Below are 26,664 nucleotides of genomic sequence, written 5' to 3'. Positions count from 1 at the left end.
ATTTACTTCATGCACCATTAAAAAATTTTGTACTATTGCTACAGATACTCTTGACTGTTAGATATGAAAATGTTTCTAACCTGAGATGAAGAATAAGTCATACCACTACCCATTTTTCTAAAAGTTTACCCACCACTTACATATTCCATAATCTCTTTTCAAACTCTGAAATCTTTCTTATAGCTTATGGAAGTGTGTATGAAGCCACAAACTTACCTAATTACCTACTTAGTATTTAAAATAGCAGTAAGAAATAAAAGAAAATAAAGCAAAATCATGACCTCCCTTCCTACCATCAAGCATACAGAGTATCAGCAGGGTTCTGAAAGGGACATGTAAGAAAAACCCCAGCACTATAGGAAATACTACCCAGCCAGTGGTCCTATTTTAGCTTGCTTGGCAAAGAGCCTGCCTTTGCAACAGTGTTAGGATATCCTGTGTCACTGCTTATCAGATAAATTGTAAAACTCAGTTATTTACTGCTATTAAAAACACTAGCTGACTTCTATGAGTAGTTGTCATACTCAATTCACAGAACAAATTACAAATTGGGTAATTGTATTTTAAAGGATAATTCCTTTAGTAATTGTTACGTAGTGTTACTTGATGTGAGTATGTGCCAGTACTGCTTGAATATTCTGCCCTTCTTGTCTGTAATACAGAACAGAGCTAAAAGCCAGTCTGGATAGCTCCTAAAAAGTGTCATTTCAATTATTTTCTTCCAAGGCAGAGGACTGAGACTTCAAAACTGGTCAGAAGTCAATTACCTTACAGGTGTCAAAATTTAAAGTACAGGGAGTTTCCCTTCCTTTTTAGTTGAGAATTAGAATTTTATTTAAAAATAAACTACAAACTAGAGTTTTGAAAACACGAGACAATGCAAGCTAGAGAGCTAACGCAATTTTTGTTTTGAGCATGACCTCTGAAAAACTTTTGTTTCTTTCAAAAATACAAAGAGGCAATACTTGTACTGTATAAAAGTTTCATTCTGGATTTATTAATTGAAGACTGTTAAATACTACAAGCTGCAACTCTGATCACTAATAAAAGATCATCTCAGATTCTAGTGAAGCAGTAATTCGTGTAGCCTCTGCAGCCAGGGCATTGTATTACTAATAAACTGTATCAATACAGAGTTAAAATATTCCTTAAGTAAGATCCATTATGAACTCAGCCCATAGTAACATGAAAACAGGAAAAGCTCTCCTGATCCTGTGTTTTCTGGGCAGCTTTGTTCTGGGGGGAATACCTGGATGGCTTGACAGTTTGTAATTCTGACGCTACTTTTAGAATATACAAAGAATGGCTTTTCCAACAAAATAAATTCAGTAAGCTAAGTTTAAAACAGTATTAGACGCAATGTAATATACACATTTCCTCCAAACTATGCACATTTTGTTTTCCTTCAAAACCTTCTGTGGAACTGTTATTTACTTTTGAGAAGAGTGTAACAGCTTTCACTACCTTGGCAGGCAGCTGTGCTTTTAGCTGACTCAATGCAACTCTGCCTGTGGAATGCTACAGGCCCAGTTCAAGTGTCTGGCTGAAATCTGGTTAATATTTGTACAGCACACAGTTGAAACTTGGAACACTAACTAGGCAGGTTCCACTCTTTTAACCTGGATCTATCGCTGTTGCAGCTTTTGTTAGAAAGATTTGTGCTAAAGTAAACCACAAGATTTGAAAACGGTATTGTAAAAGCAGACATTTCCCTAATCTTGGAAAGATTTAATTTAATCTACAAATGCAGAAATGTGAAAATCTGTTTTAGTACTGGATTATGTCTGTGGGAAGATTTCTGAATATCTTAATAGGAACAATGTTCTATAAGCATATTATTAAAAAAAACACTTTGCCGTAGCTGTCAATATATATGTCAATATATAGTACTCAACTACAGAGTATTCTCTTACACTACAAAATTTTAATATTTATAGAATTATTGCTGGTCCATTAGGCTGGATCTGTATTCTTTTATATTAAATTTAATACTCAGCTGCCAGCTCTGATAAACTGCAATAACAAATGCAAAGGTATTCAGAGACTTCTTTTGTTCATCTTCAAGGGGATGAAGTGATACAGGCAAAAATCTATGGGTCTCATGGGAAGTTTCTTCCTGTTTTTATTTACTCACCTAACCAGGTTTCTCAGCTCTTTGTGGGCACCACCACAGATATTTCCTGCAAGTTGGGACTGGTTTGATATTCAGTCATCAGAAGTGATGTGAAATCCAACTAGGAATGAAGGTTTTAAGAGCTCACCACAGAGAACCACTCTTTAGGAAGGATTGGATACACACAAGGTGTATTTCAATATATATCCAAGAACTACCTCTCAGATACAAGCTTAAGCCAAAACTCACTAAACCTTCTTGAGCACGTTACAGTGCATATATGCTTCACAGAACACATTTTGGGTGAGACTTAAACCAAGTGAACCATTTTAACAATTAGTCAGAAAATGTTTATTAACAAACAACTGCTATAACATACTAGGGCTGTGAGTGAAAGTAATTCCAGCTTTGTTTACAACATTCAATTAATAGAGCTTATGGAATTCACCCTTCATCAATCAACTTGTTTCACTGTTTTACACAAATTTCTGTCAGTGGAAAGATGTGTTCAAGATACTGACCTTAGAGAAACAGAAAGAATTCTCTCCACTTCCATCTTTCGCTTTAAGACTTCCTTAACTTGACCCTTTTCTGGACCCTGCTTTATCTTTTCACGCCCAATGAGGTATATGCACTTAGGAGTGAGGATAAGGTCTCGCTTCACGCTCTGAAACAGAATTGTTTGAAAATATAGAGTTATACAGAGATCAATGCATTAATGTCATGATGCTGTTCCAAAAATACATAATGTATTGGGGGCATACAATACATAATGATCTGGGGCAAGGCTTTCAGTCTTTGATTTGAATGCGTGCGGGGGAATCTGATGTGATAAATCACAGCCTCAGATTGCACTGGACTAAAGTAGCTTTTCTTCCCTTTCTTAATTTAGCTTTCTGCCCAGCAATTCCTATAAAGCAATTCCCTTTTGCCCTGGAACAAATGGCTTGAAAATCTCAATGTTGAGAGTTAAGAGGGGTCAAAGACTATTTTCAAGATACTATCCTAGATTTTTTTGACACAGAGTTTGTTAAATGATTGTAGAGACATCAGTATGACTCCCTAGCAGGACTGATCATCAGTGGATCTTGTTCTTAAACCTACCTTAAACCGCCTGTCATATTTAGTTACGGTGTCTGCAAAATCAATCTTCTCTCGCTTGCCCACAAACTGGCGTAGCTCTGGATGGTCCTCCATGCCTATGTAATCTCCCACAAAATTCCTGTTAATGCTGTTCCGTCTCCTCTCTTTCTTGTTCAGCAATAGATCTGATGCTTAAATACAAAAAATAGACATTAATACTATTTACTAAATTTTCTAAATTCAGTGTGAAGGAGCATTAGTGGTTTAAAGCAGAACTTTGGAGAAGTGATAACCAAATTGCTTCTAATAGGAAAAGAATAGTGAGGCACTGCTACTAATCCTTATATAAGGATCCACATGGTTATTAAATCCATTCCTACTGAAATACACTGATGGCAAGCTTGGCAGCTCTGAAAAATCAGGAGTGCTTCTGAAACTACGGAAATTCTCTCCTACTCAGTCTGGCTTTGTTTTCAGACCAAAGCACTGGGTAGTCCAACAAAACCACACATACAGAACAGTTAACCTCATCAGTGGTACCTCAGGGGTCCAACAATTTCCAGTCATTCCTAGTCTGCAAAGCAATCATTTTCTTTAAAGAGAGGGAGATAATTCCAATAACAAAAAATATGGTGCAAGAGATGAAAAAAATGTGAAATAAGTCACCAGAAGTTAGGACCTACCTTCTTCTCTCATCTGTACATATTTTTTCCTGGCTGCATACTTCCTCCATGCCTTCTGGATGGCCCTGGCATACCCATCGTACTTCCTCTCTCTCATCTCTTCTAATAAAAAGAGCTGCACAAAAGGACAATAGGTAGGTCAAACATTTTACAAGAGAAGATTTGGAAAAAACACTTTACTTTCAACTTTCCAATGTATTTCACTCCAGATCCAAGCTGCTGCTTCTACTATGACCAAGGATCAGAATGGTAAGGTAGGAAGACCTGAGAAGCTTTAGTGGTTCTGTGTTTTACCAGCTTACCTATTAACCCTGAAACCCAATTAGGAAGAAAAAGTAATATGAATTCTCCTGAAATACTACTGGTGCAACTTGAAGTTCTCCACTGGGCATCCATCCAGCCTGCCTCTCCAACCTGCCATATTCTTTAAAATTCACATTTCTCCTGTCAATGTTAGAATGTCAATGGGCATCTGTGCAATGTGTAACACAATAATGCACCATATTCATATGTATCTTTCTTCCTCATCTAAACTTTACCCTGCTGTGTCCACTGGCTCCACTCTTCCTCATCAGTGAAGTTGGCTGCAGGACTTGTAATTAGAATACAATCTTATATTTCAGTATGCTATGATAAGACTTGTTTCTACAGTGTTGTCAGAAATCAAGAGGACATGCTGATTTATGAAAACTGAAATAGCAGGTGCATCTTTCCAGGTCTCACTACAATATATGTAAATTTAATGCATTATAAGAGTTTCATAATTATTTAATTAGGATGGCATATTTCACTACAGTCTTTTTATGTAATTTATTTTGTCTTGTCTCATCAGAACCTCAACATTTGGCTAATGATTATAATATTATAGCAGTACACTAGCTTGGCTCTTGCTAATTACTTTCCTATACTGTGACTTAAATACACGTAAGGGCTTCTCTCCTAGCTCTCAAAAGCGAGAAAGTTTCTAAAAAACAACAAACAAACAAAAATACAAAACAAACAAAAAGATGTATCAAGAAGTGAGCTTGGGCTATGGGATCCTTTGTTAAATTTGCTGCTAAATGATGCAAATCTAGGAAAAGCGTTCATATTGATCTGAAAGGAAACTTGATCTAATGCAAACCATTGCTGCAAGACCTCACTTGTTTGTGTACAGAGTTATTTATTCAGGTGTTTGATGGAAACGTAAGTAATGAAGCCTCATTTCTGCTACCCATAAAACCTTATTTTGCAGTTGGCAAATCTCCACCTACAGAAACTTATTAAAAAAAATCTCTTCACAAACACACAAGTGCTAGATAGGGTTTCAGCGCACAGGCATGAAACACGCATGCTGCCGATGCAAAAACTTCCTAAGCTTCAGCAGGGGCATGATCAAGCCCATGTCTAATTCAATTTACAGTAATCATTGATCTCTTGTGAACATGTCATTTATTTCTCTAATAATGCTAACTGCAAAATATCAGTGTAAAATAGCCTATCACCTGCAGCTGAAGGTCAGAGTCCCAATTAAGGAAGTTCACTGAAAACATCAAGTTAACTAATATTTTACTGAAACACATTATAAACTAAAAATATTGCATAACTTTTTCTTAAAATATGTATTTTAAATGGAAAAGGCCCCAACTATTTTAGTATTTTTAAAATTAACCTCATGGCTTTTCAAAAAATACATTTTTAAAAGAAAAATATATAGTAATCAAAAGCACTAATTTAAATTAAAATCGCAATGCAACCCTAAAAGTTTTACTATTTTCAGTCACCCTCGTATTGTCTTCAATAAACCTCACAGATATGTCATTAAATGTCACTGAAACAAATGGGAAGATGCTGCAAAACTGGAAGCATTTTTTTTTCCCAGGAAACAGAATAGTAGCATGTGATGTCGGGGTACAGAAGGTTAAGGTTTTAGCTACTTCAGAGTAGGCCACACTGGATGCATCGATCTTAAGTGACTACTTGAACCATTTAGCTATTAAACAGAAGATAGGTACCAGCAAACATTTTCACTCCTTTCTTTGAAGATATGGCTGCTGGAAATCTGCCCTCTTGTAAGGGGCAAGCATACCAAAGCTTAGGGTCTTTCAGTATTCAGAGAAGCTTATTTCCTTACAGTTTATTATATAAAACAGAAAAATAGATTAAAACTTGAAACTATTTTTTCCTGAAAATAGCATAACATCAAGAAAGTGGCCTTTATGCAAATTATTTTGGTTTCTTCATCCCCCAAACTGAGATTGCATTGGGTTTAAAACTTATTACAATTGATGCAAAATAATTTCACAGTGAAAACAGGAAAAAACAATTTTCTACAGCATAAGACAAACTAGAAGATGCTGCTTAAATTACTAATTCTGGTCCCTTGTAATTACAAGCAACTAAGTAATCTGTATTACTCTAAACTGCTACTTGACCAGAATGGGTATTTGCCACTGCCCTATCATAAACTTGAGGTCATCAGCAAAGGATTGAAAGTCCCAACTGTTGTCACAAGAAAAGATATCAATGACATTCACTGATGACCAAGACTATCACGCCAACTCACCAAAATCTTAATAAATAAATCATGACCTGTGCTACAGTGGAAGGCAAACAAAGCTCGTGCTTCTTTATAATTGGCTGGTTAAGGCTCATTGACTGCAATATTTAAGTGAAAATAATCCTGTGCTAGAAGTTCCTGCTCTGTCAACATGCATCCAAGTATTCAGATACCCTATACACCTTGAGCACTGTGATGCTTTATTATATAAACAGATGAGACTTACCCTATTCATGGTAGAAACAATTTTGATTAAGACTTGGACAAGTATTTTCCCTCTGAGCTTTTACCATGTGAATGGACATAGCAGAATCTACTGCCTACCATACAGAACAAAACCAAAAATTGTCTGAAAATTACAGCAACAGAAATATTCTGCTTTTATTTTGATGTGTAACTTAAGGCAAAGCACCGAGAAGTCACCTGTTCCTAATAAATAAGGAACACAGGATGGTGGATTGTGTACTTTTCTTCCTTGACAAGTTTCCTGAATGATGTATGAGTGATATAAGAACTCTTTTTCCAACACTGTGCAATTTAAAAGCCATGGGGGAAAAAAAGTCTTAATATGACTACCTAATGTTCTTTCAGGATGGGATTTCAAGCTACAGTCATCCTGGGACATTGATTTACTCCATAATATATAACATATCATTACTATATTTGTTGCTATTCTCTTATTTCCATGAGTAGTTCTTATACTGAGAAAAGCACCTGTTTTCTTGGACTAATGGCTGCAGATATCTTCTCAAACCATCGTGTTCCTTCAAATGACAAATTCACTGATGGAACATCATATGTAACCTGACAAAGCATGCAAAGCATCCTTGTGTGTCTCATCTCTTCTTCATGTATTTAATGCTCCTTGCGTGTCAAACTTCTGCAGTGTCCTTATACTGTACCCATCACTGAAGCAACTAGAATCTCTACTGCACCCACAAACTTGAGGCAGCTGTGACAGGCCGGCCTTGCCTGACTTATATTCTGATTTCTCCCACCCTATCATGTGAAACTTCTGAGTGGGCTAAAGCTTCATATTTATAGACTCATGTCCTACCACACTTACAGACTCGGGAGCTTTGATGAAGACTTTGGATTTCCCTAGTTGGTATTGGTCAGGATCCATGTTGACAGACTGAAGCAGATGGAGAACTCCTTGCTTCTCCTCTCCTTTCCAGGAAGGCCAGGTTGCTTTGGTCAGAATGGCGTATCTTAACCACCAAGGAAAAGAAGAAGGAAAAGAAGTTAAAACAGCAAAGAGCAGCAGCAGAATACCACTGATTCTTAGTATTATTACCCAGGGGGCATACTGACTACCTTGGTAGGAATTACAGAAGCTCAGGGCATGGGAAGATACAGAATATTAAGGTGTTTTTTGCTTAGCGAGACAAAACAGCTGCATCGAGAATGGCAACTGTCCACAAGTCTCCCATTTGCAGACCCTAAGTTAACTATTTGGTAACTGCAGTAGTTAATTACAGGAAGTTCTGCTCTGCTCTCCATAAAGCCAGAGCAAGATTATTTACTAGCAAGGATTTACGATACAAGTTTAAGTACCTCCATATCCTTAATATGCTAGACTTTTTCCCAAGTATGGGATCAATTTCCCACTCAAGCCTTTGTCTTCCTTATTCTTACAAAGGTCTTTTGTGTTTCTGAGCAAGCGGACAGCTCATGCTCCTAACGCACCTGTTAATAACAGCTGGTCTGCATTTAGCAAGGAGCCAGTCTTGGCCTTATCCCAGAAAGCCTTTGGCTTGGCACCTGCTACAGGAGGGAAGATACTGTGATGTTGGTGCTATCTGGAGCGAACACAGAGGTCAACCGACCATACAAACAGCTAGGACAGAAGGCAGGGAAGTGCTGTAATACCATGTCTTTGATAGGTAGCAGTGAGTAGTTTTCTGTCTCATAATACTCCCGTGCTTATATTAGTAAAACTATTAAATTAATGAAAAAACTGATAGAGTATGGAATTTAGTTTGTTGTAATTCCCAAGTTCACGTTTCTTAGGAAGATTTAGGCAGCTTCTAATAAAATTTCTCAAAATCACACAAGTCGTTAGAAACTTTATTCAGGAAATGTTCATTTCTCTATCGTGTCATATCTAAATTGTTACCTAGCCAGAAGCAGAAACAGTGTCATGCAACTTAATACCACGTAAAAATAACAAACAGTTAAAAAGGAGCATATCACAAAAAACACAATACTTCTAAATAATAGCATGTACATGGAAAGAAAAGGCAAACAAAATTCAGTGAGATTCAAAGGGTCTATACAGCTATCCTGTTGAAGTTAGTTATCAAATACTCAGACACTAGCATGATGTTATGTCATAAAAGCTACTTTTGTTATGTTACAAAATTGTTACTGTTACAGATGCCCATTACACATAGTATGTATAGAGGCAGTATAACTTATCAGTATTATGGGATAGATAGATGAGGAGTTGTAAGTTAAACTAACTTCCAGCTTATTTAACAGCCTCTTTTGCAGGTTCATCGTGTAACTCCAACAATCTAGTTGGATAATGAAGTCTGAATATAAAGGTGCTGAAGTTAATACAGGCAATCAAAGTTGTGCAGCCCCTCACATAACTTAATTTGACACTACATTTCAGCATGTTACAAATTCTTTCCTACATCTAAGCTATATAAAGGAGGGCATAGGGAAAAATATGACTGAAGATCTTTTAATGTAAGTAAAGTTCTCAGGTACAGAATAAGAAAAGATTAGAAATGCTTTTTCATAAACTTAGACTAGCTTCACATAATTTACAGTTGTTACAAGTCTAATGGGCAGGAAAAAAAAAACAACAACAAACAAAACTATATTATTCTGTAACATGTACCAACTGAGCATATCACAATTCTGGAATTTAGTATGTTATGTGCATCAATTCTATCATTGTCCACTGCTGTTTAGGAATGAATAGCACTTTCCTCCAATGTACTTCTGCATACTTCTCATTAAACTGGTCATGTTGGTATCTGTATATATAGGTTCTGTGACTTTAAGTGTAATTTGGGCTTATGAGGGACTTCAGCACGACTGTGTTCTTAAAATGCTGTGAAACAATTCCAAAAAAAAAGATCAAAAATATTATCTATTACAGATTCACAGTATGGAGTTAGGTCCTATCTCAGAGTATGGAGTTCAGCTTTCAGATTGGTTATGTTTTGAAACACACAGGCCTTTTCAGTGACATCAGCTTTTTGCATGCAAATGTAAATTTCGTACATAAAAGTCTATTCAGCCCCAAAATCTCTTCTTACATCAAGATGCCAAGTAGCTCCCAATGAAAACAAATGTACAAGCATGCATTTCCTGACCATCCCATGCCTCAGCCCACTTTTACTCACACTGACTCATCGTGTCAGAACAGGTTGTTCTGCATATTAGGAACTGCGAATGGAAAGGTTGCAGGACAAGGTTTACTCTTAAATTGTTAAATTTTACAAAACTGATTTGAAACAAATGGATGAATTCCACAGAGAATGGTTTCAGCTGCTTGTGGATCTCTGCACATGAAATGAAGTATAGAAATCTATTCACCTTCCAGAAACACCATGTGGCTTTCCTCTGTGCAGACCTCAGGCAGATTTCTAGACACAGCCCTCATAATCAGTGTTTGACAACTGTTAGGCTAGATTTCATACTCATTATTATCTGTTACTCTGTCTCAGCAGTAGCCTTCACATAAGGTTTTATACTCTGAAGCACATTCATGTTTATTATGTCTGGGCTTGAAGATAAAGAAAAAAATAAGATTAAAAATTATTTCATAATGAAAATGGAGTCCACATGTTACGGTATGAATTTGCACTGAAATGGCTGAATGGCAGGCACATATTTCTTTGCCTATCCTGTCACTGGCAAAGAGCAGTTGGAGAGCTACCCTCAGATTCCAGAACACACAGCTCCTAACTCTAAGTTCTCTTGACTTCAGTTCTAACTTTCAGCAACCCTTTAAAAAGACTACAAAAAAACCTGAATTCTTCAGCAAGTTTACAGGAAAGTGAAAAGACTTTCAAAGACAACAATAGACAGTCTTTAAGATACATTTAAATCTCTGCATAGCCTAGATAAAGATAAATAGGAGAAAGGAAAAGTGGGACATGAGAAGCGCTTAAAAATTGCAACTTCTTTTTTTCCTCATCGTGTAAACAATTGTACTGTAATATTTCAAAATTAGTATTATCCTACCTCTGCAAAAACTTCTTGAAAACCCGCCTGTAGGCATAGCCAGCTCTTCGTACTCGAATATTTTCTTTAAGACCTAAATATTCCACTTGATGTTTTACCCTGTGGACAAAACAAGATTTAAAATCTGTTATTTTTAGAAGTAAAGAAGACTACTTGTAAAATTCATGCATATGTGAAATAATAAAATTCATATATGAATCTATTTATTCTTGCATATTACCAAGCACGCTGCATGGCAGAACAAATACTCAGGGCAGGTAGACTACATTACTGAAATATATGCAGGAAATTTACTGTAGCATTCCCTATTGTAGCCTAACTACCTACCTCTTAATTCATGTATAAATTTCTTCACTAATATTACCCATAAAAAGCCAAATAACTACCTACACAATTACATAGCTGATATTCCAGGCAGTGGGAAATTGCATTCTTTTATTATAGTTTTCACCTATGTTTGTATAGCTCAAACATTGACAGTTGCACACAGCTCATTTTTGGCTGTTCTGGAGAAGAACTGCATCTGAGGAGAGGAGAAAGGCCCAGATTCCGAACTTCCAGCACACACACACAATCAGAAATAGGAAACCTTGGGCAATATATTCATGAAAAGCTAGCACTGTTCTTGACTTTACCATATTGCAAAGGGAGGATCTGAGGATAGGCAGAAGCGTGCCTGGTAAGTTTGCTCATGGCATACTTTAATTCTAAACAAAAACTGAGCTGGTACTTTTCCAGATGAAAGTGTTAATTAATGGCTGTGGGGTGATTCTGCTGTACACATGAGCTGAAACATCGTTATCCCAACACCATTACATTTCCCTCATGCAAAACTCTTTCAGGTTCTAAACAAGGAACAAGTATTTCCCCATAAATCTTTTGGCACCTTTTCCTGTCTCTGGAGCTGTGGAACATATTTTAAGTTCTTTCTTACATATCCTACTAGTCTGCTTTTTAATGCTTGGAGATTTGATTTGAAGAATTTCAGTTAACTTTGCTAACAATGTACGATTTGTGCTGTTTTCCTTTGCATTTCTTTACTTCTCTCATCTAAGTCATGTGGTTGAAAGAAGCAATGTCAGCTTTTAATTCTGAAATGTGGTGTTCCAGGGGCTCTGTTGTTTTTTTTATAGGGCAAATTATGCAAGCTTTAGCTTTCAGTCAGAAGTAAGTTAAGATTTTAGTCCTGTAAATTTAATAAACAGTATATAAAAATTCTTCACATTATTAAAAAAAAAAAAAGTGAGTCTGTAAGTCCATTTAATTTTAATCCTTTTTAAAGTACCATTTCACCAATTTTACGAATCAAGATATTTCAAATCTTGAAAACCCTCTAGGTTAATTTGGTATTATTTCTTTAGGTATTTTGAAATGCTAAATTTCAATATAAATTTGATCACTTTTTTTTTTTTTTTTGGTAGAGACATTCTTTTCACATGACTCAGTATAAGGGGAAAAAATTGAAATCCCATGCTACAAATAACAGAAGCCCTGTGGTTATTTCTTTTTAGAGGTATTTTATTACAGAGAGACGCTGCTCTTTTATCTTATAATAAAAAAACCTGCACATCTTAACTTGCTGTGTTCAAGGAATAAAGTATGTTTTATACCTACTCCAAAAATTCTGGTACAGTAACAGTAGAAAATTGATAGACAAAAATACGTTTTCCTGTTTATAGCTTTTCCTTCCTGTTCACATCTGGAATAATGCACTGCAGCAACAGTATTACTCCCTTTTTCTTACTGTCCTGCCAGTATTAGTGTCCAGCAACACAGAATTTGAGACATTTTTCTGTTTTTCTTTTTCTTTCTGAGAAAAGGCACACTGAAAAACTCCCTCCAGGCATCAACCTCAAGCAGGTCAGGGTCTGGGAATTCAGCTAATGCAGCAATTTTGAATACACGTCCAAGTGGCTGTGCCAGGATCTGAACAAAAACACATTTTAAGGAACACCCCAATTTTTTGAATAACTAAGGTATTATACAAGGTTTAGGTATTATACAAGGTCCATCTTAAAGTACAAAACAATCTGAAATTATTCAACAGCTGTAGAAGGCTGAAGTGACATGGGTTGTATGAGCATGAAGATGGGCTTTTGTGAAGTTTCTCCTTACTTGATAACACTTCCACTGTCTAGTAATATGCTACTAATAAGCAGATTAAATATACTATTCCCATCGTATTTTTAAGTATGGCAGCATGTGTATGATACAAGACTGAATGATCACAAAAGAAAACCAAAAACACTACTGCAACATTCAGAAAAATAACACATACTCAGTTGCGTTTTTGTTTCCTTCAGCAGAACTTTCTCATGGTAAAATCATGAAATGACAAAATTAAACAAGCTGAAGTTTTGAGTTGATATATGCATATAATTACATTTATTTTTCCTGCAAATTTCACTAAATGTTACAGCATATGTATACAATATGATGTCAGAATATATGAGAAATGGTTTGAAAAGGGAAAGAATGTTAGTATTTGTAAACAGGGATGAAGGATTACCATCCTAAGAACTAATTCTATTTGTAGTTGAGTTTGATATTATACAGTCATCTGTATTTCATTTATCTTAGTGTCACCAGTTGCTGCATTTGCTAAATACCATCCCTGTTGGGAGGGGGGAGAAATCTTACCCACTTTTATTCCAAAATGGGCTTCCTGAAAGCTGGCCTTTTGTCAGGATTAGTTTTTTGTTTTGTTTTGTTTCGTTTCATTGGTTTCCTAGCAACACTTCCCACAATAATAGGCCTGTTTTCCAATATGTAAATGATTGATTTTTAAAGTGCCCCCAATTTGTATTTTTTGCTTTGCTACAACTTTTAGACATACTTTCACTAGAATAACTTTCCTCCTTTGGTCCCAGTGTGGGTGAGAAATTAAGTGCTGCATAGTAGGATTTTTAAAAGGTGGGAAAAGCTAGAGAAAGAGGGTCTATCATTTACTGCCAAGACCTAAATGACACTTTCAAGGGGCAGTCATGATTGTGGCTTCTGTAAGTGCTCTACATCTGCATGTAATTGTGCTAGTCTGTGTGCCAAATAAGCAGGAAGTGAATTCTGGCATGCTGTTGATGTGGTCAAGAATATTCTTTATCAGACTTCACAAATCGTTTCACTGTGACAAAAATAACTAATTGCTATTATCAGCACTTCTACCAATACCAGAAGTACTTGGTATATAATTAAAAATGTTAAATACTGTACCTGACCTCAGTGGAAGAAAAAAATGTATCTTTTTTTTTTTTTAAGATACTATGAAGATGTTAAAAAGCACCACATGGTTAAAGGTGACTTAAAACAGATGCAATAAACCTAATTAATGATTTAGGCATATGTTCAATGTCTGTATGAATGATATTCTAGTTATTTCTCTTTAAAGAGCTGGCTAATGAAACTTAAATGTTGGAAAATAAAAAAACATGAAACCTATATTTCTTTGCTATAAACACTTTTTTTCTGTTTTTCTTGTTTGATACATGACAGCAAATACAAATGTCTTGTTGGCTTTCAGCTATCTAATAGAAGCTGTTTTCAAAGCACAGAGCAAAAGCTAGAATTGATGTATAACGCATTTGGTGTGCAAATTCCATATGGAAAACAAAGTCTTTAATATACTTATAGTTTTACTGCTACATATTCTGCAGATTTTGATCATCTCTAACTGATATGAAAAAAAAACACATAAGAACTGCATCTACTAACTGCTTGTTTAGATCATGTGCCCAATTTATTGGTCTGTAGGTTATAGGATTAAAGATCATGATTTTTTGGTGGCTTTTTTTTTTTGTCTGCTTATGCACATACCTGCTCTCCTCCCAGTCTCGAGGTTTCTTTGTTTCATTTGGTTTGATGCAGCGAATGTAATGGGGTGTACACTTCATCAGGGTGCCAACAAGATCATTTGCTTGTTTCTGTAAAATCAAGGAAAAAATAATAAGATCTGACCTAAAGAGAGTAAATCCTCTGAGAGAGTTGTAAAAACATCAAACATCTACTGATGATCCATGTGGGTTTGGTTCTTTTCTCCAGAACTGTCTTGGGATAATATACAGCAGTAGCAGACCTGCACTTCTAGCCCGGAAACAATGTACAGAAAAAGTCATGTATGTGCATGTATGTGTAAGGTGAGAGGGAGAAAGTAAAACCAAACCAAAACAAAAACCACCTCTTAATATTACAAACATCCAAAATTAAGGAAAGGATGCTATTATCTTTATATTACTGGAAATTTTTCTGCTCTTTGTTCTTGTGTTTTTGCAAATCACTTTTGCTCACTCAGTTTTATTCTTATTATTTAAAACTTACCCACGTTGGTGTCTATAAATATGTATGTAAAAGATGTATAAACACATCCACTTAAAAACTCAACACCTTCCACAAGTCTCTCACCTCAGGAAAACATTTTCAGTAAACAGAAGGCACTATTATCTCCAACCACGTAATATATTTAAACTACTATATAAAAACAGGGAGTGGGGAATGCATATCATGGGGAATGTGTTAGGTGAGCTTAACCGTCAGGGTAAAATATAAGGAAAGACACTGAAAAAATATTAATTTCCAAAGCCTTCAAGTTAGTATATCATCTAAGCATGTATTTTACAACCAGTCTCAAAAAAAAAAAAGAGATGCCTTCTAACACTTGTTGCTTTATTCAGCCCACACTATGGTCAATAGATAGACTTCTGTTAACTTCAGTGGGTGTAGGGTCAGGCTCTGCTGCATTTCTGCACTATAAAGAGACTAGTTATCTGTAGTTATTTGTAGGATATCAAGTGGCTGAGTAAAGGGGCTCATTCACTATGCACATGCAAGTAGTATTATCACTACCATCAATTGCTCATTTGGAAAATTCACTGCTGTAGAATGCAGATGAACAAAAGGTTTAATGAACAGTGATGCTGGGCAAAACATGATTCTAACAGCTGAAACAACGCATTGCTTTGCAGTCAGAACACTCCACTGTCTATCTTCAAAAATATCTGGATAATAAAAACAAGCAAAGACTACTTTTTTTTTTTTTAAACTTGCACAAACACACACTAATATAACAAAAAATTAGTCATACTTTGATTTTACTGCCTGCAGTGGTAGGGCGACCCTTCTTGTCCGCTTGAAGATTTTCAGGAAACAAAGCCTTTATAAAAGGCCTAGAAAAGAATAAACAAAATAGCGTTGGAATAGGAAGACAATTAAATGCTGGAATGTCAAGGAATATGCTGTTAAAGTTGATATTTGAGTAAAATATAAAGAGCTATTTATGTTAACCCAGAGTTGTATCAAATCTATTTTAAGATTACTATTTTCCAAGAGCTTCATTCCTCATAGAGATCCCTCAGTATTTTAGTGAGCCTTGTAAAGACACATGATAACAGATTTCAAGACTCAAAGCAAAAAGCACTTCCTAAAAGCCTCAGTTAGTTAAAATAAATAAAAAAACCGTTTATGTTAAAATAGTTCCTGTTCTGAGATAATGCCATATCAGTGATGGCCTGCTTTGAGGCCAAAAAAACATTTATCAATATACTACCTAATTCTGACACTTTGGTACCTTACATAATTAATGAGATTTGCAGAAAATGAAGACTGAGTACAATGCAAGCGATGCTGTTTTTCTGTGATGGTTCATTTCCATTTTTATGCAAATCAGTTGACATGTTGCAAAATAGTAGAGTAGTCAGGCCCTCTGCATCCATCTGAACTAGCACGTTATTCCTAGCTTTAAGCAAGTTTTGCTTACGTACAAATCACTGCTCTGCATGAGTTCAATCAAGTCCATGAAAAGAACATCCCGATTTCTCTCGCAGAATCCATCCATATCATAAGATACCTGGGCCAAGGTGGAAATTGATTGTTTGTGGTAAGTTGAGAACCCAATAATTACAGAAAATTTATATCCTGTCCTCATCAGTAGCTGATCTGAACTTTGTGGTTAGTCTAGTATTACTTAAAGGCAGTATAGGGATTAAAAAATTCCTGCATATATTAGTTAACTCTTTCACAACAAAGGAATTTAATCCATATACTTAAACTCAAAGAAGAAAAATTAAACTGGTGAATAGAATAAAATGTGTGTGATTTCAATACTTTATAGAATAAAAATATTTAGCACAATAAGGGTTTACTGTTATTCAATGTAACAGCAGGAAATCATGAATAGTCTGAGAAATATGCCCAAGTAACTGTACATAGGATCTGTATATATTTCTAATTTGACTAGTACATTAAGGATCATTTTTATGCCTGAATGCTTTAAACCTACCGCTATTATAACTGACAATGAAGACTGACGTATTTATTACATTTAATACTAGATTTTTTTAAAACAGTTGACAGCAGCAAGGCCCAGACATCTATCCTAAGTAAGGGACCTATGTCAGGGCATGTGTGTTTTAAGTTCCATGAGTTGAGAAAGGATGGCACTGTCTCCTGAGATAATCTGCCTATTTAAAATCAGAATAGCCCTCTAGAGGTAGTACTTCCCCCTTCCCTTCATGACTGTTCTTTTTCCTTATAAATGCATTATGCGGAATTCAGTGATGATTTTCCATACTACCTTTCCAGCATAATGATGAATGATAAATCCTTGGTTCCAGCTGTTGAAATGTTCATGAGTCCCAATCTGCATCTGGAGTTTTTGTAGCAGTGTTTGGTCAGCTCCTTCTCCCACTGCATGCATTGTGGCACATACATCATCTAAAATGCTCATAATTCCAGGGGGATTCTAATGCATTTGAGGAAAACAACAAAGTGAGGAAAAAAAAAAGCTCAATGCCTACCCCAAAAGAAAATTCTTTAGTACAAAAACAAGAGAGCAAAGTCACAGCAGGAAGAAATCTCCATCAATCTATACAGTTCATAGTAAAGGTTAATTTGTACACTAGCATGTAAACAGTTTAACAAGAGATACAAGTCCATGTAATGCTAGTGACAGAGTCGGAAATTATGCCTGTTAAGAACTTTTTAGAAAACTTTGCAAAGTAATCTTCTTTCTTGTTCCACCAAAAAATACCTATGTATATTACCAAAAATTACCTAATGTATACAGGAGCATATGTCATGAAATTGATGACAAATTTAGGTGGATAAAGTAATTTCCAACCAGTGAATTTTTCAATCATGTTTATCAAACATACTACCTTATGGTTCTCTTTTTGGCCAATATCTTAAATAACATATCTTAGAGCTCTTGTAAGATCTTATAAGATACCTTATGTAAGATTTATATATAGGCTTAGTATGACTCAGTTACTGAACAACAGTATTTGCATTTTTCTCATGAATGTTCTTGACAGCAAAGCAGTTGCCCAAATATTTTAGAGACAGTTCTTTTTTTTTTTTTTCCATCTGTTTATGCCAATTACTTACCACTTTGTTCTCTATCAGGTCACACACTATTTTGTTGTTAAAATAATCTATCGGAGTCCATCTGATTCCTTCTTGCACATACTCTTCCTGTTAAGTAAGAGGAAAAAATGCAAATATTCCCATGCACCACATCTCTATCAGCAGATCTACAATATACTACATACATACTCTATGCTTAGAAAAACCTGTAAACTCTGTTTCTGGGTAAAGAAGAGGAATGACCCATATGATGGTTAAAACCAGCTCTCTACACCTAAGAGCAGAATTAGGATCCTTCCCTGTGCTGTCCACACATTCTTTTGTAGTCACTAAGACCAGCAGGAATATTTTGCCAGTGCATTTATTGTCAAAGTCCTTTGCAAATAGCAACAAAATAAGCTTTATGTTATCTTGACAATGCAATTAAGCATCCATGTTCTAAAGTATTTTACAAAATAAGTTTATGACAGGCATATCAAAAATCAGGCCCTCAAAATAACACATTGAGAAATGGACATAAAATGGAGACAGCTTTACTTTTTATTTCTGTATACAATTACTATGACCATAAGGACAGAGACTGGAATAAAAATCATGCTGAAATTTGATTAAATTGATTCACTCAGTTGCATACATATGAATTTAGCTAGACACTTAGAAGGTTATTTGTGTGCTCAACTGCATTGATCAGTTACTTTTATACAAAGGCAATTGTGTATGCACATTCTCGAAAACACTGTCCTAAAGTCGGTGCCAGGCCTGAGCTCATACTGTACACAATTACTGTCTCAGCTGCATTATGTCTGCCCTCCCATGCAGAAGCTCCCTTCACATAAAGAGGGGTTTTTCAGTGAGACTGTGAGCAGAGAAATGCAAATACACAGAATATTTGCGCATTTGCCACGGGGATCTATTTTGTATACATAAAAAAAAAAAAAAAAGAAACAGAGAGGGGAATGGGTGTGGAGGAAACTAAGAAAAGTATTCCCATTTTACTCTGTCATGTCCAATGAAAGCACAGAGATGGAATAGAACTGCAGTTTTCCATTCCTGTCAGTGAGTCAGAGTACGCAGCAAGTCTAGGCAGTCATATGACTGCATTAGTACACAGTATGACGGACTCGCTTGGTTTACATTTTTAGGGTTAGCCAACAGCAAAGATTTTATTTTGTTTTGGTTTGTTTTTTTTTGTTTCTTGCTTAACAAGGCAAATTTTATTGTTAACAGATGATGAAACCTCACTTTTTCTACCAACTGAGAAAATGATAGCTCATTCTGTGAAGTCAAAAATAATGTCTGGTTACCTGTTCTGCTTTCAGTGTCAGTTCAATAAAAATCTGCTGCAGTTTTTCATTAACGAAGTTGATACAGAACTGCTCAAAGCCATTTTTCTACAGAAAAAGAAACAAAGTTATTCTCATGCAGTAATTCTTAGTTCTTATGTTGGCAATAGTAGGAGAAGCTTCACAGAAATATTGTCAATGATGGATAGGTTTCTGATTTTATAGGCGTGTGTAATCTCAGATCTTTGTTTTAGGATCAATGACCTAGTTTCTTTGAATTTTCTTCAATATTTTGTGTTTACTAAGCGAGACATTAGCAGCAAGAACTTAATGTCCAAGAAGCTGTCTTTTTTTGGCTTCTATTCTGCCCCCAAACTTTTTTTTTTTTCCCTGTTAGATTTTTTCCCTTCTAATAACAAAAAACTGTCAGGTCAGATCAGCTCAAATGCTGAATGTTGCATCGTCTCACCTGGAATATTTCAAAGCCGTAAATATCGAGGACACCAATATTATACTCTTCATGGTCTTTCTCCATAGCCTTATTAATGGACTAATAAAACAAACAAAAAACATAAAACAAGGTGAAGCTTACAATATTTAAATGGTATATTCATAAATCTTTTTATAAATACAGTGTTTCTTCAGAAATAACATATTGGAATGGAATACATATGTATTTAATAGGGTACTTTACTTTTTAATAAAGTGTTATTAATATCTGGGAAATTAACAGTATACTACCCTGTTTTCCAAGTCAGTGAGCCTTTGGATTTTCTGTTTGTAAAAATCTCTCCTTTGGTGTAACTGGCTCAGTGCAGTTGAAGAAAAAAAGAGTGAACAAAAAAAACAGACCAGCTTTAAGTCTGATATTTGATGTGTTTTGCAGATAGTAACATGATTTTTTTCACTAATTTCTGTATTCCCCTATTTCATATAGCAGGAATTTCAGAACTGTCATGAACAGGAAGGCTTCTGAGATACTAGCAGTGCCAGCACAGAGCAGATGAGCAGACTTCATTTAATCTAGCTAACATCTGTGGCCAAAGGTAAGGTTTATCCCCTGCCAATTCAGCCTACAGCGTCATCCTGAATAGAAAGCACTGCAGCATGGAAAGTGCAGTTTGAGCATTTGCTCAAATGCCACAGTATCAGGATGCTGAAGGAGATTCTCTGCAGGAGAGTGGGGTAAGAGAACAGGGGACAAGTAACATAACCTATTTATTCTGCTCATTTGAAAATGCTCAATTCTGTAGGAGAAAAATAAGACTGATTTCAGAGAAGTATGGATGGTGACAGAAAGGAGATGTCAGAACATCACACAGGTCAGTTGTGGCAAGAGACTGAACAAATACAGCGCTGAAAGCACAGCTCATTTGCTTCAAAGGAAGTGTAGCATTTGTCACATAATCAGTGCCCTGTATGTGGTTGTGTTCCCACTGCACTGCTCAGTGCTGCTGCTAAGGCTTAGGCAAAGGAACATATACCAGGTGAAAAAAAAAAAAAAAAAAAGCTCTGCAAGGAACATTCCCACTGTATCAATACTTCAATAGAATCAAGCAAATACAACTTACATCTACCAGGTAATCAAAAACACGGGCATGAAGGGCCTTGGCCAGTGCATCCCTGGTGTAGCAAGCTTGTTCTACGTTTAGTGTTACATTAATGGACTCAGATTTGCCTCCCCACTTGCTGTCCATCTGTCTGCTGGTCAGTTTTTCCTTTAGGCGGTCCTGGTTAATTCCCAGGAGGAAAGCAGGGAAAGCCAAAACTGTAAGAAAAATCAAGGTTGCTAGATTATGACTTATACACTAAACCAGTGCAGAATAAAAGAAAAAAAAATAGTTGTATCACTAGTAACAAACAGCAGTAATAAGCCTCATGGGGCATGCAGCTTTAAAAAAATAAATAGGTATTTATTTCTTAAAAATTCCTCTAAGCTCCTCAAGGAAATGTTCAGGTCCTTGCGTACGTGGATTTTAATTAAGGTAAACCACCTCAAAGTAAAATAGTCATCTATTTCTGTACCTTCAGTCCTTTAAACGGTCTTAAACCATAGTTTTGAACTATGTGGTTGATGGAGTGGCTGGAGGAGATGGGAGGAAAACACAAAGCTCACATATTAAATAAAACTGAAGCAATTGAAAAAAAATGTGTAAATACATGAAACGTATAAAGTATAATAAGAAAAGAGTACTATTGCTTCCTAAAATCCTTTCCCTTTCTTCCTCTAAGAATATTGCAAAAAATCTTAAATTCCCTTCCATTTATTTGTTTTTTAACCCTTATTCTGAAACTACAGGGAAAATTCTGGTTCCCATTGTATAAAAGCAGAGCAGAAAAATACACATCTGTGCAATAAGCAACCACAAGTCCAGTATTTGCATTTTAGCACATAGAGCAGATGTTAGCTGCAGGTGTCACACACCTTAAGGAATGGGAAAAAATAAATTGCTTAAAAGCATATGGAAATAGCTCCCAAGGGTAGGTCTCTTGGAGTTACTGTTGTGCTTCCACTAAACCACATAATCCTCTAACAATGTTTCATTCATGTTCCATTACTTTCAGATCTGCTCTACTGGTGTGAGGAAGATGTAAAATAATCACTAGGACAGCGACCATTTGAGCTTTACACATCTGTAATATGACAGCATGATCTGGCTTCTTTAAACCCTTTACTACATTAATCCAAAAGTATTTTTAGAACCGTTAATAACTGACAGCTTTCTGATTACAATCAGGAAACTGTTTAAATTTACCCAAGGGTACTAGTAACCAAGGAACTATCCAAAGTTGAGTCTATAGCAGCATCTCTGATAACTCACTGAGAACATGAAAAGGTTAAATATCATGTATTTTAAAAGGCAAGAGACGGTAGGGAAGTATAGACCAAATATGCTCACATATACCGTAAAGATTCCAGAATAAATATTTAGCCAATATTACTGTAAGAATTTATGAGGGAAGTATAATGATAAGAGCCACCTCAAAAACTCCTCCTTCACTGTGCTGATGATTTAGTGTAAGGGAAGCAGAACCAAACACAATATAACTCTACACTCTTAACGCAGAATCATAGACTGGTTTGGGTTGGAAGGGACCTTAAAGATCATCTGGTTCCAACCCTCTGCCACAGGAAGGGACGCGTCCCCCTAGACCAGGTTGCTCAAAGCCCCATCCAGTCTGGCCTTGAGCATATGCAGAGATGGGGCATCCACAGTTCTCTGGGGAACTTGTTCCAGTGCCTCACCACCATCTGATATAAAATAGCAGCAAGAGCTCAAGGATGCCAGGTCAGTACATTACAAATAAGGAAATATTTCCAGGGTAGATATATCTGATAACAAAGCGTGGAATGAGAAATTTGAGACAACGAAGATAACACTTATAGTATGTAAATTCTGATCTTCAACGCATTTTCAAGGCTACTCTGTTGGATGTGTGTATGTACGCCCAAGCACTAACTGTGCACCTGAGGCTAGAGATACTCTACAAGTTGGTAGCTGCTTCCACATGAGGATGATGTCAGACAAACCATTAAGAAACTTTTTTTGTTTTTAATTTTATGAATGACTGTTGATGCACTGAATGGAGAATACATTTAAGTTTGCTTGAAAGACGTTCTCACAATTTCAATTATTTCATGCTTAAAGGCTGGAAAAAGATTTCCTAAATTCAAAATTACATTTCTGTTAAAGTCAATGGCATTGCACTAGACAGAACAGGGGCCTCAGTACCATTATTGTTTTTGGAAAAACCTAAATTAACAGCCTCACACTAAAAGAAATGATGCACTGTGTTTGGATAAGAAGCTCAAGATGGCAGTTCAGCTCATGCCATCTGGGTTTCAGCCCACTGCTAATTCTGTAACAGTTTCCAGAGGTACTTACACTCTTCACTTTCCACTCCTGCATAGTTGCCAACTTCTTTGAAGCTGATGTTTCCCAAATGAAGTATTCCAGCCACTATTTGTAGTACCAATGCCTGCTCTTCTGCAAAGATCCCAATCACACTCATTGCATGCTGGAAGAAAAAAAACGTCAACAAGTCTGTTCAATTACTTTCACCATAAAAGTCCTTTTAAATTTTTTATATTAAAAATTTCAGTTTATGAAGAGTTTAAATACTTAACACATCCAAATTACATTACAGCCTGAATTATCCAAAGGCACCAGATATCCTACCTGAGCATTTTTGATTTTTAATAATTATATACAGAAACATCTACACCATTTAGAAGAACAAGCACCTGCCCTTGAGTGTCACACTGAAAATAAATTGTTTACTGCAAAATGGGGAACAACGAACCTAAGAGACAATGATTTTGTTCCTTCTATGCATAGTTTTTCTACTGAGACTAACAATTGTGAAGAGGTACTGGATGACTCTCAACATTACAGTAGCACAGTCTGTCTGGTTTAGGCTATTTCAGCTACTTATTAGAAAGTGATTCAGCACAACGTTGTGTTTTAGAGTCAGTCTAGAGTCCATGACAACTTACAAAATGTCTTTTCAACTTACTCTTTTTCCAAAATACCCAATTAGCTAGAATGTAGAAGTAACAATTTTTTTTTTTTTGGAATGCATTTATAAGTGTGCTACAAATAGAAATAAGAAGACATGTTAATATGCTTATTTTAAGTAGTGATTTTCCAATAACAGGAAATCAGGAAGTTGATGTGACCTCCATAAATGTTACACAATGAACTGACAACAATATTGGGTAAAGATTTCTAATCTATGCTTTCTAGGTCCCTTTATCCAGCCTTTCAGTTGTGATGTTTTAAATAGGAACAGAAGATAAGGCACCAACAAGAATTCAGCTAAAAGTGTGCTCTTTTGTATTTTCTTCTAATGGAAATTCCTCAGTGTGTTTGCATTTCACATTTTATACCACAGATTCTAAATGTACAATTTATCTGCGCACAAATTACAAAATTTTCACCCTTATGAGAAAAGACAAATGGAAAACAAAACACCTTCCTTCACAAAACACCTTCACAGTGAAGCGAACATACATGCACCACTACACAAATCAGCATAAAAAACCCACCAGTGTTTCTTGGAAATCAGATTTGTCATTGATGTCATCTACTTTGTAGGACCCAGATAGACTCAGGTAGTAATAGTAATCCATGGTGGTAATGCCAAGACTGCTTTTTTGTTCTGAAGATGCCCCTTCGATCAGCTACAAAATAAAATCCCAATATTATTAGGCATTACATAACAACCTTCAGCACAGATGAAGCTCGTCAGAAACAGGACTGAGTCTGAAATTATTAGGAAAGAAGGGTAATACAGTGCAAAGTTTGTAACCTTCCTATTTTTTGCTAAGTGAATGACCAGATATTCGTTCCCCCTCTCATAAATGGTTTAGTAAATGTCTTCTATTATCTTTATCTCAAAGATTAGGCAAAGCTGTTTTTCCAGTCTTCAATGTTTTACCTAAATCCTCAGGAGCAACATATTTTCCATACTTACTGAAAGGGAGGCACAGTTGTGCAGACATACAGCTGCAATAGGAAGGAATGAACAAACTGATCTCAGCTCGGAGCAGTCAAAACCTCATACAGTCTTCGAACTGCCTGCATCAAAAAGCTTCTCCTAGACACAGAGGAAAATTCGCAGGACACTGCAAACTGTTCATATGCCTCAGACAAGGAGAATACACAGTTCCTGGAGCAATTCCAGCTCCGACTCAGCTTTCCATCCTCACAACACTTCAACTTTATGTGATGCTGTTGACAGTCACTTACAATGTACTGTCTTTAGTTTTGTAGAGCTTGGTCAGCAGCACTTAAGCAGATAAGAAACTCTTAAATAAAGGACCAGCGAAGGATAGAAAAGCCTTTTGTAACATAAATTGAGAGGATTTTTGGAGAATTCACCATACTGATATAATCCTAAGTGTCCCACAAAATAGAATTAAATCTCTTTTTCACAGCAGTGCTATAGAATTCCAGAGCAGAAGGTAAAATTATATAAACCAGTTTAAAAAGAAATTTGTTTGAAAGTTCTCATTTTCTACTATATTCTATTGCATTTTTCCATATGGGAGATCACACCAAATTTCCAGGTTGGGCCTCTGAAATGTTGAAGTACTTTCCTTTTAGAGTTGAAAGGCAGCTAGATAGGTCTGTCAGATGGTGCCTTAAGATGCTATGAAGTTTCTCAATGATATCCAGATTATCTTTTTCAAAACATGTTCAATAATCTCATTGGGTTGAGAATGACTTTTCAATCAAAAGGAATAACAGGTACAAGTTATTTTAAATAACTCATAAAAGAGCTGTAGGTACCTGGTAAAAAATGTGAAAACTCCTCTCTCCAGGATTCCTCATTACAACTCGAGATTTTTCCAGTAGGAAATTGGAGATTTTTCCTCCATCTGGCTCTCCACCTGGGCTAAACTGGATTTCAAAGTATTTCCCCTGCAATAAATAATTAAAGTTGTTGAATGATTAGTAAATAGTAAATAATGCACTACTTGTACTATATCTCAAGGAAGGTTAGTAGCGTATTTAATTATTATCGATATTGTGACTCAGCTACCTCAAGATTTACCAGAGCTAAGAATCTTGAACTATCACATATCTTTCCTTCTTTCTTCATTTATACAGTGCTAGACTAGGGATAATACGTCATGCAGTAACGCAAAGGTAGAGAGGAAGTGAGGGGCTTCTTTTTCATTGCTGAGACTCTTGCTTAGCATAAAGGAAACCGTAATGCCCACCTGTACTGAAAGTAAATTTAACAGATTCATGACCAATGGCAAACGCAGTGTTCTGCTTGGAAGCAAGGTAAAGCAATTATTTTGTCCTTTCAGGGAAACATTAATCGTACTAACACTCATGTTGGCTTAGGAACAAATAGCAAATTTGTAAAGCCTATATGTAACTTCTAAAAACAGAACCTACGGTATGTTAGCAGTTATTTCACAACAGTACCTTGAGTATTTTATAATGACACAATGAAAATAATTCCTGCTTTCTGTACATACTAATAAAGGTATTTAATTCTCATCAAATAACTCTAAGGATGCTTTTATGTACTATAAATATATATATATATTATTGCATATATTTTACTAACCTGAATGGTTTGTTGCTGTCATTTGCTTACAGACTGAGAATTTTATAAATTTTGACCTGTACATATTGCAAGAGTAATAAATGTACAGTTTATACAGAATTAAAGAGGCCTCTCAACATATACTTTGTTTTAAAACACAGTCTATATTTGATATAGTTTTCTTTCATTTGTATTTATTTTATATTACACTCCTGAGTAATTAATAATATAAATAATCTTATTTTATTTATATTTTATTTTATATTTTATCCTGATATATCTTCTATCATAAACAATATAAACAATTTTATCTTAAACTCCTGAATAATAACACTA

The 26,664-nt window shown here is 35.7% G+C and overlaps 1 protein-coding gene across 4 annotated transcripts in view; it reads right to left on the bottom strand.

The window, feature by feature from the left end:
* The window catches only part of MYO1E (myosin IE), a 90,729-nt gene that overhangs the window by 12,597 nt on the left and 51,468 nt on the right, over positions 1–26,664 (bottom strand). For all 4 annotated transcript variants that reach the window (XM_068695294.1, XM_068695292.1, XM_068695295.1 and 1 more), the window contains 16 exons: positions 25,557–25,688; positions 24,311–24,445; positions 23,148–23,280; positions 20,832–21,028; positions 19,730–19,810; positions 19,282–19,368; positions 17,999–18,085; positions 17,187–17,354; positions 16,375–16,460; positions 15,699–15,780; positions 14,435–14,541; positions 10,625–10,723; positions 7,485–7,629; positions 3,880–3,994; positions 3,218–3,387; positions 2,635–2,780 (listed from right to left, as the gene is read on the bottom strand). In XM_068695294.1, coding sequence (XP_068551395.1) covers positions 2,635–2,780; positions 3,218–3,387; positions 3,880–3,994; positions 7,485–7,629; positions 10,625–10,723; positions 14,435–14,541; positions 15,699–15,780; positions 16,375–16,460; positions 17,187–17,354; positions 17,999–18,085; positions 19,282–19,368; positions 19,730–19,810; positions 20,832–21,028; positions 23,148–23,280; positions 24,311–24,445; positions 25,557–25,688 — 1,970 coding nt within the window. The remainder of the gene's footprint in view (positions 1–2,634; positions 2,781–3,217; positions 3,388–3,879; positions 3,995–7,484; positions 7,630–10,624; positions 10,724–14,434; positions 14,542–15,698; positions 15,781–16,374; positions 16,461–17,186; positions 17,355–17,998; positions 18,086–19,281; positions 19,369–19,729; positions 19,811–20,831; positions 21,029–23,147; positions 23,281–24,310; positions 24,446–25,556; positions 25,689–26,664) is intronic.

Source organism: Anas acuta, chromosome 12 (assembly GCF_963932015.1).
Source record: "Anas acuta chromosome 12, bAnaAcu1.1, whole genome shotgun sequence".
Classification (NCBI taxonomy): domain Eukaryota; kingdom Metazoa; phylum Chordata; class Aves; order Anseriformes; family Anatidae; genus Anas; species Anas acuta.
Note: the sequence above shows the minus strand (reverse complement) of the source record. Positions and strands in the feature narration are given on the sequence as shown.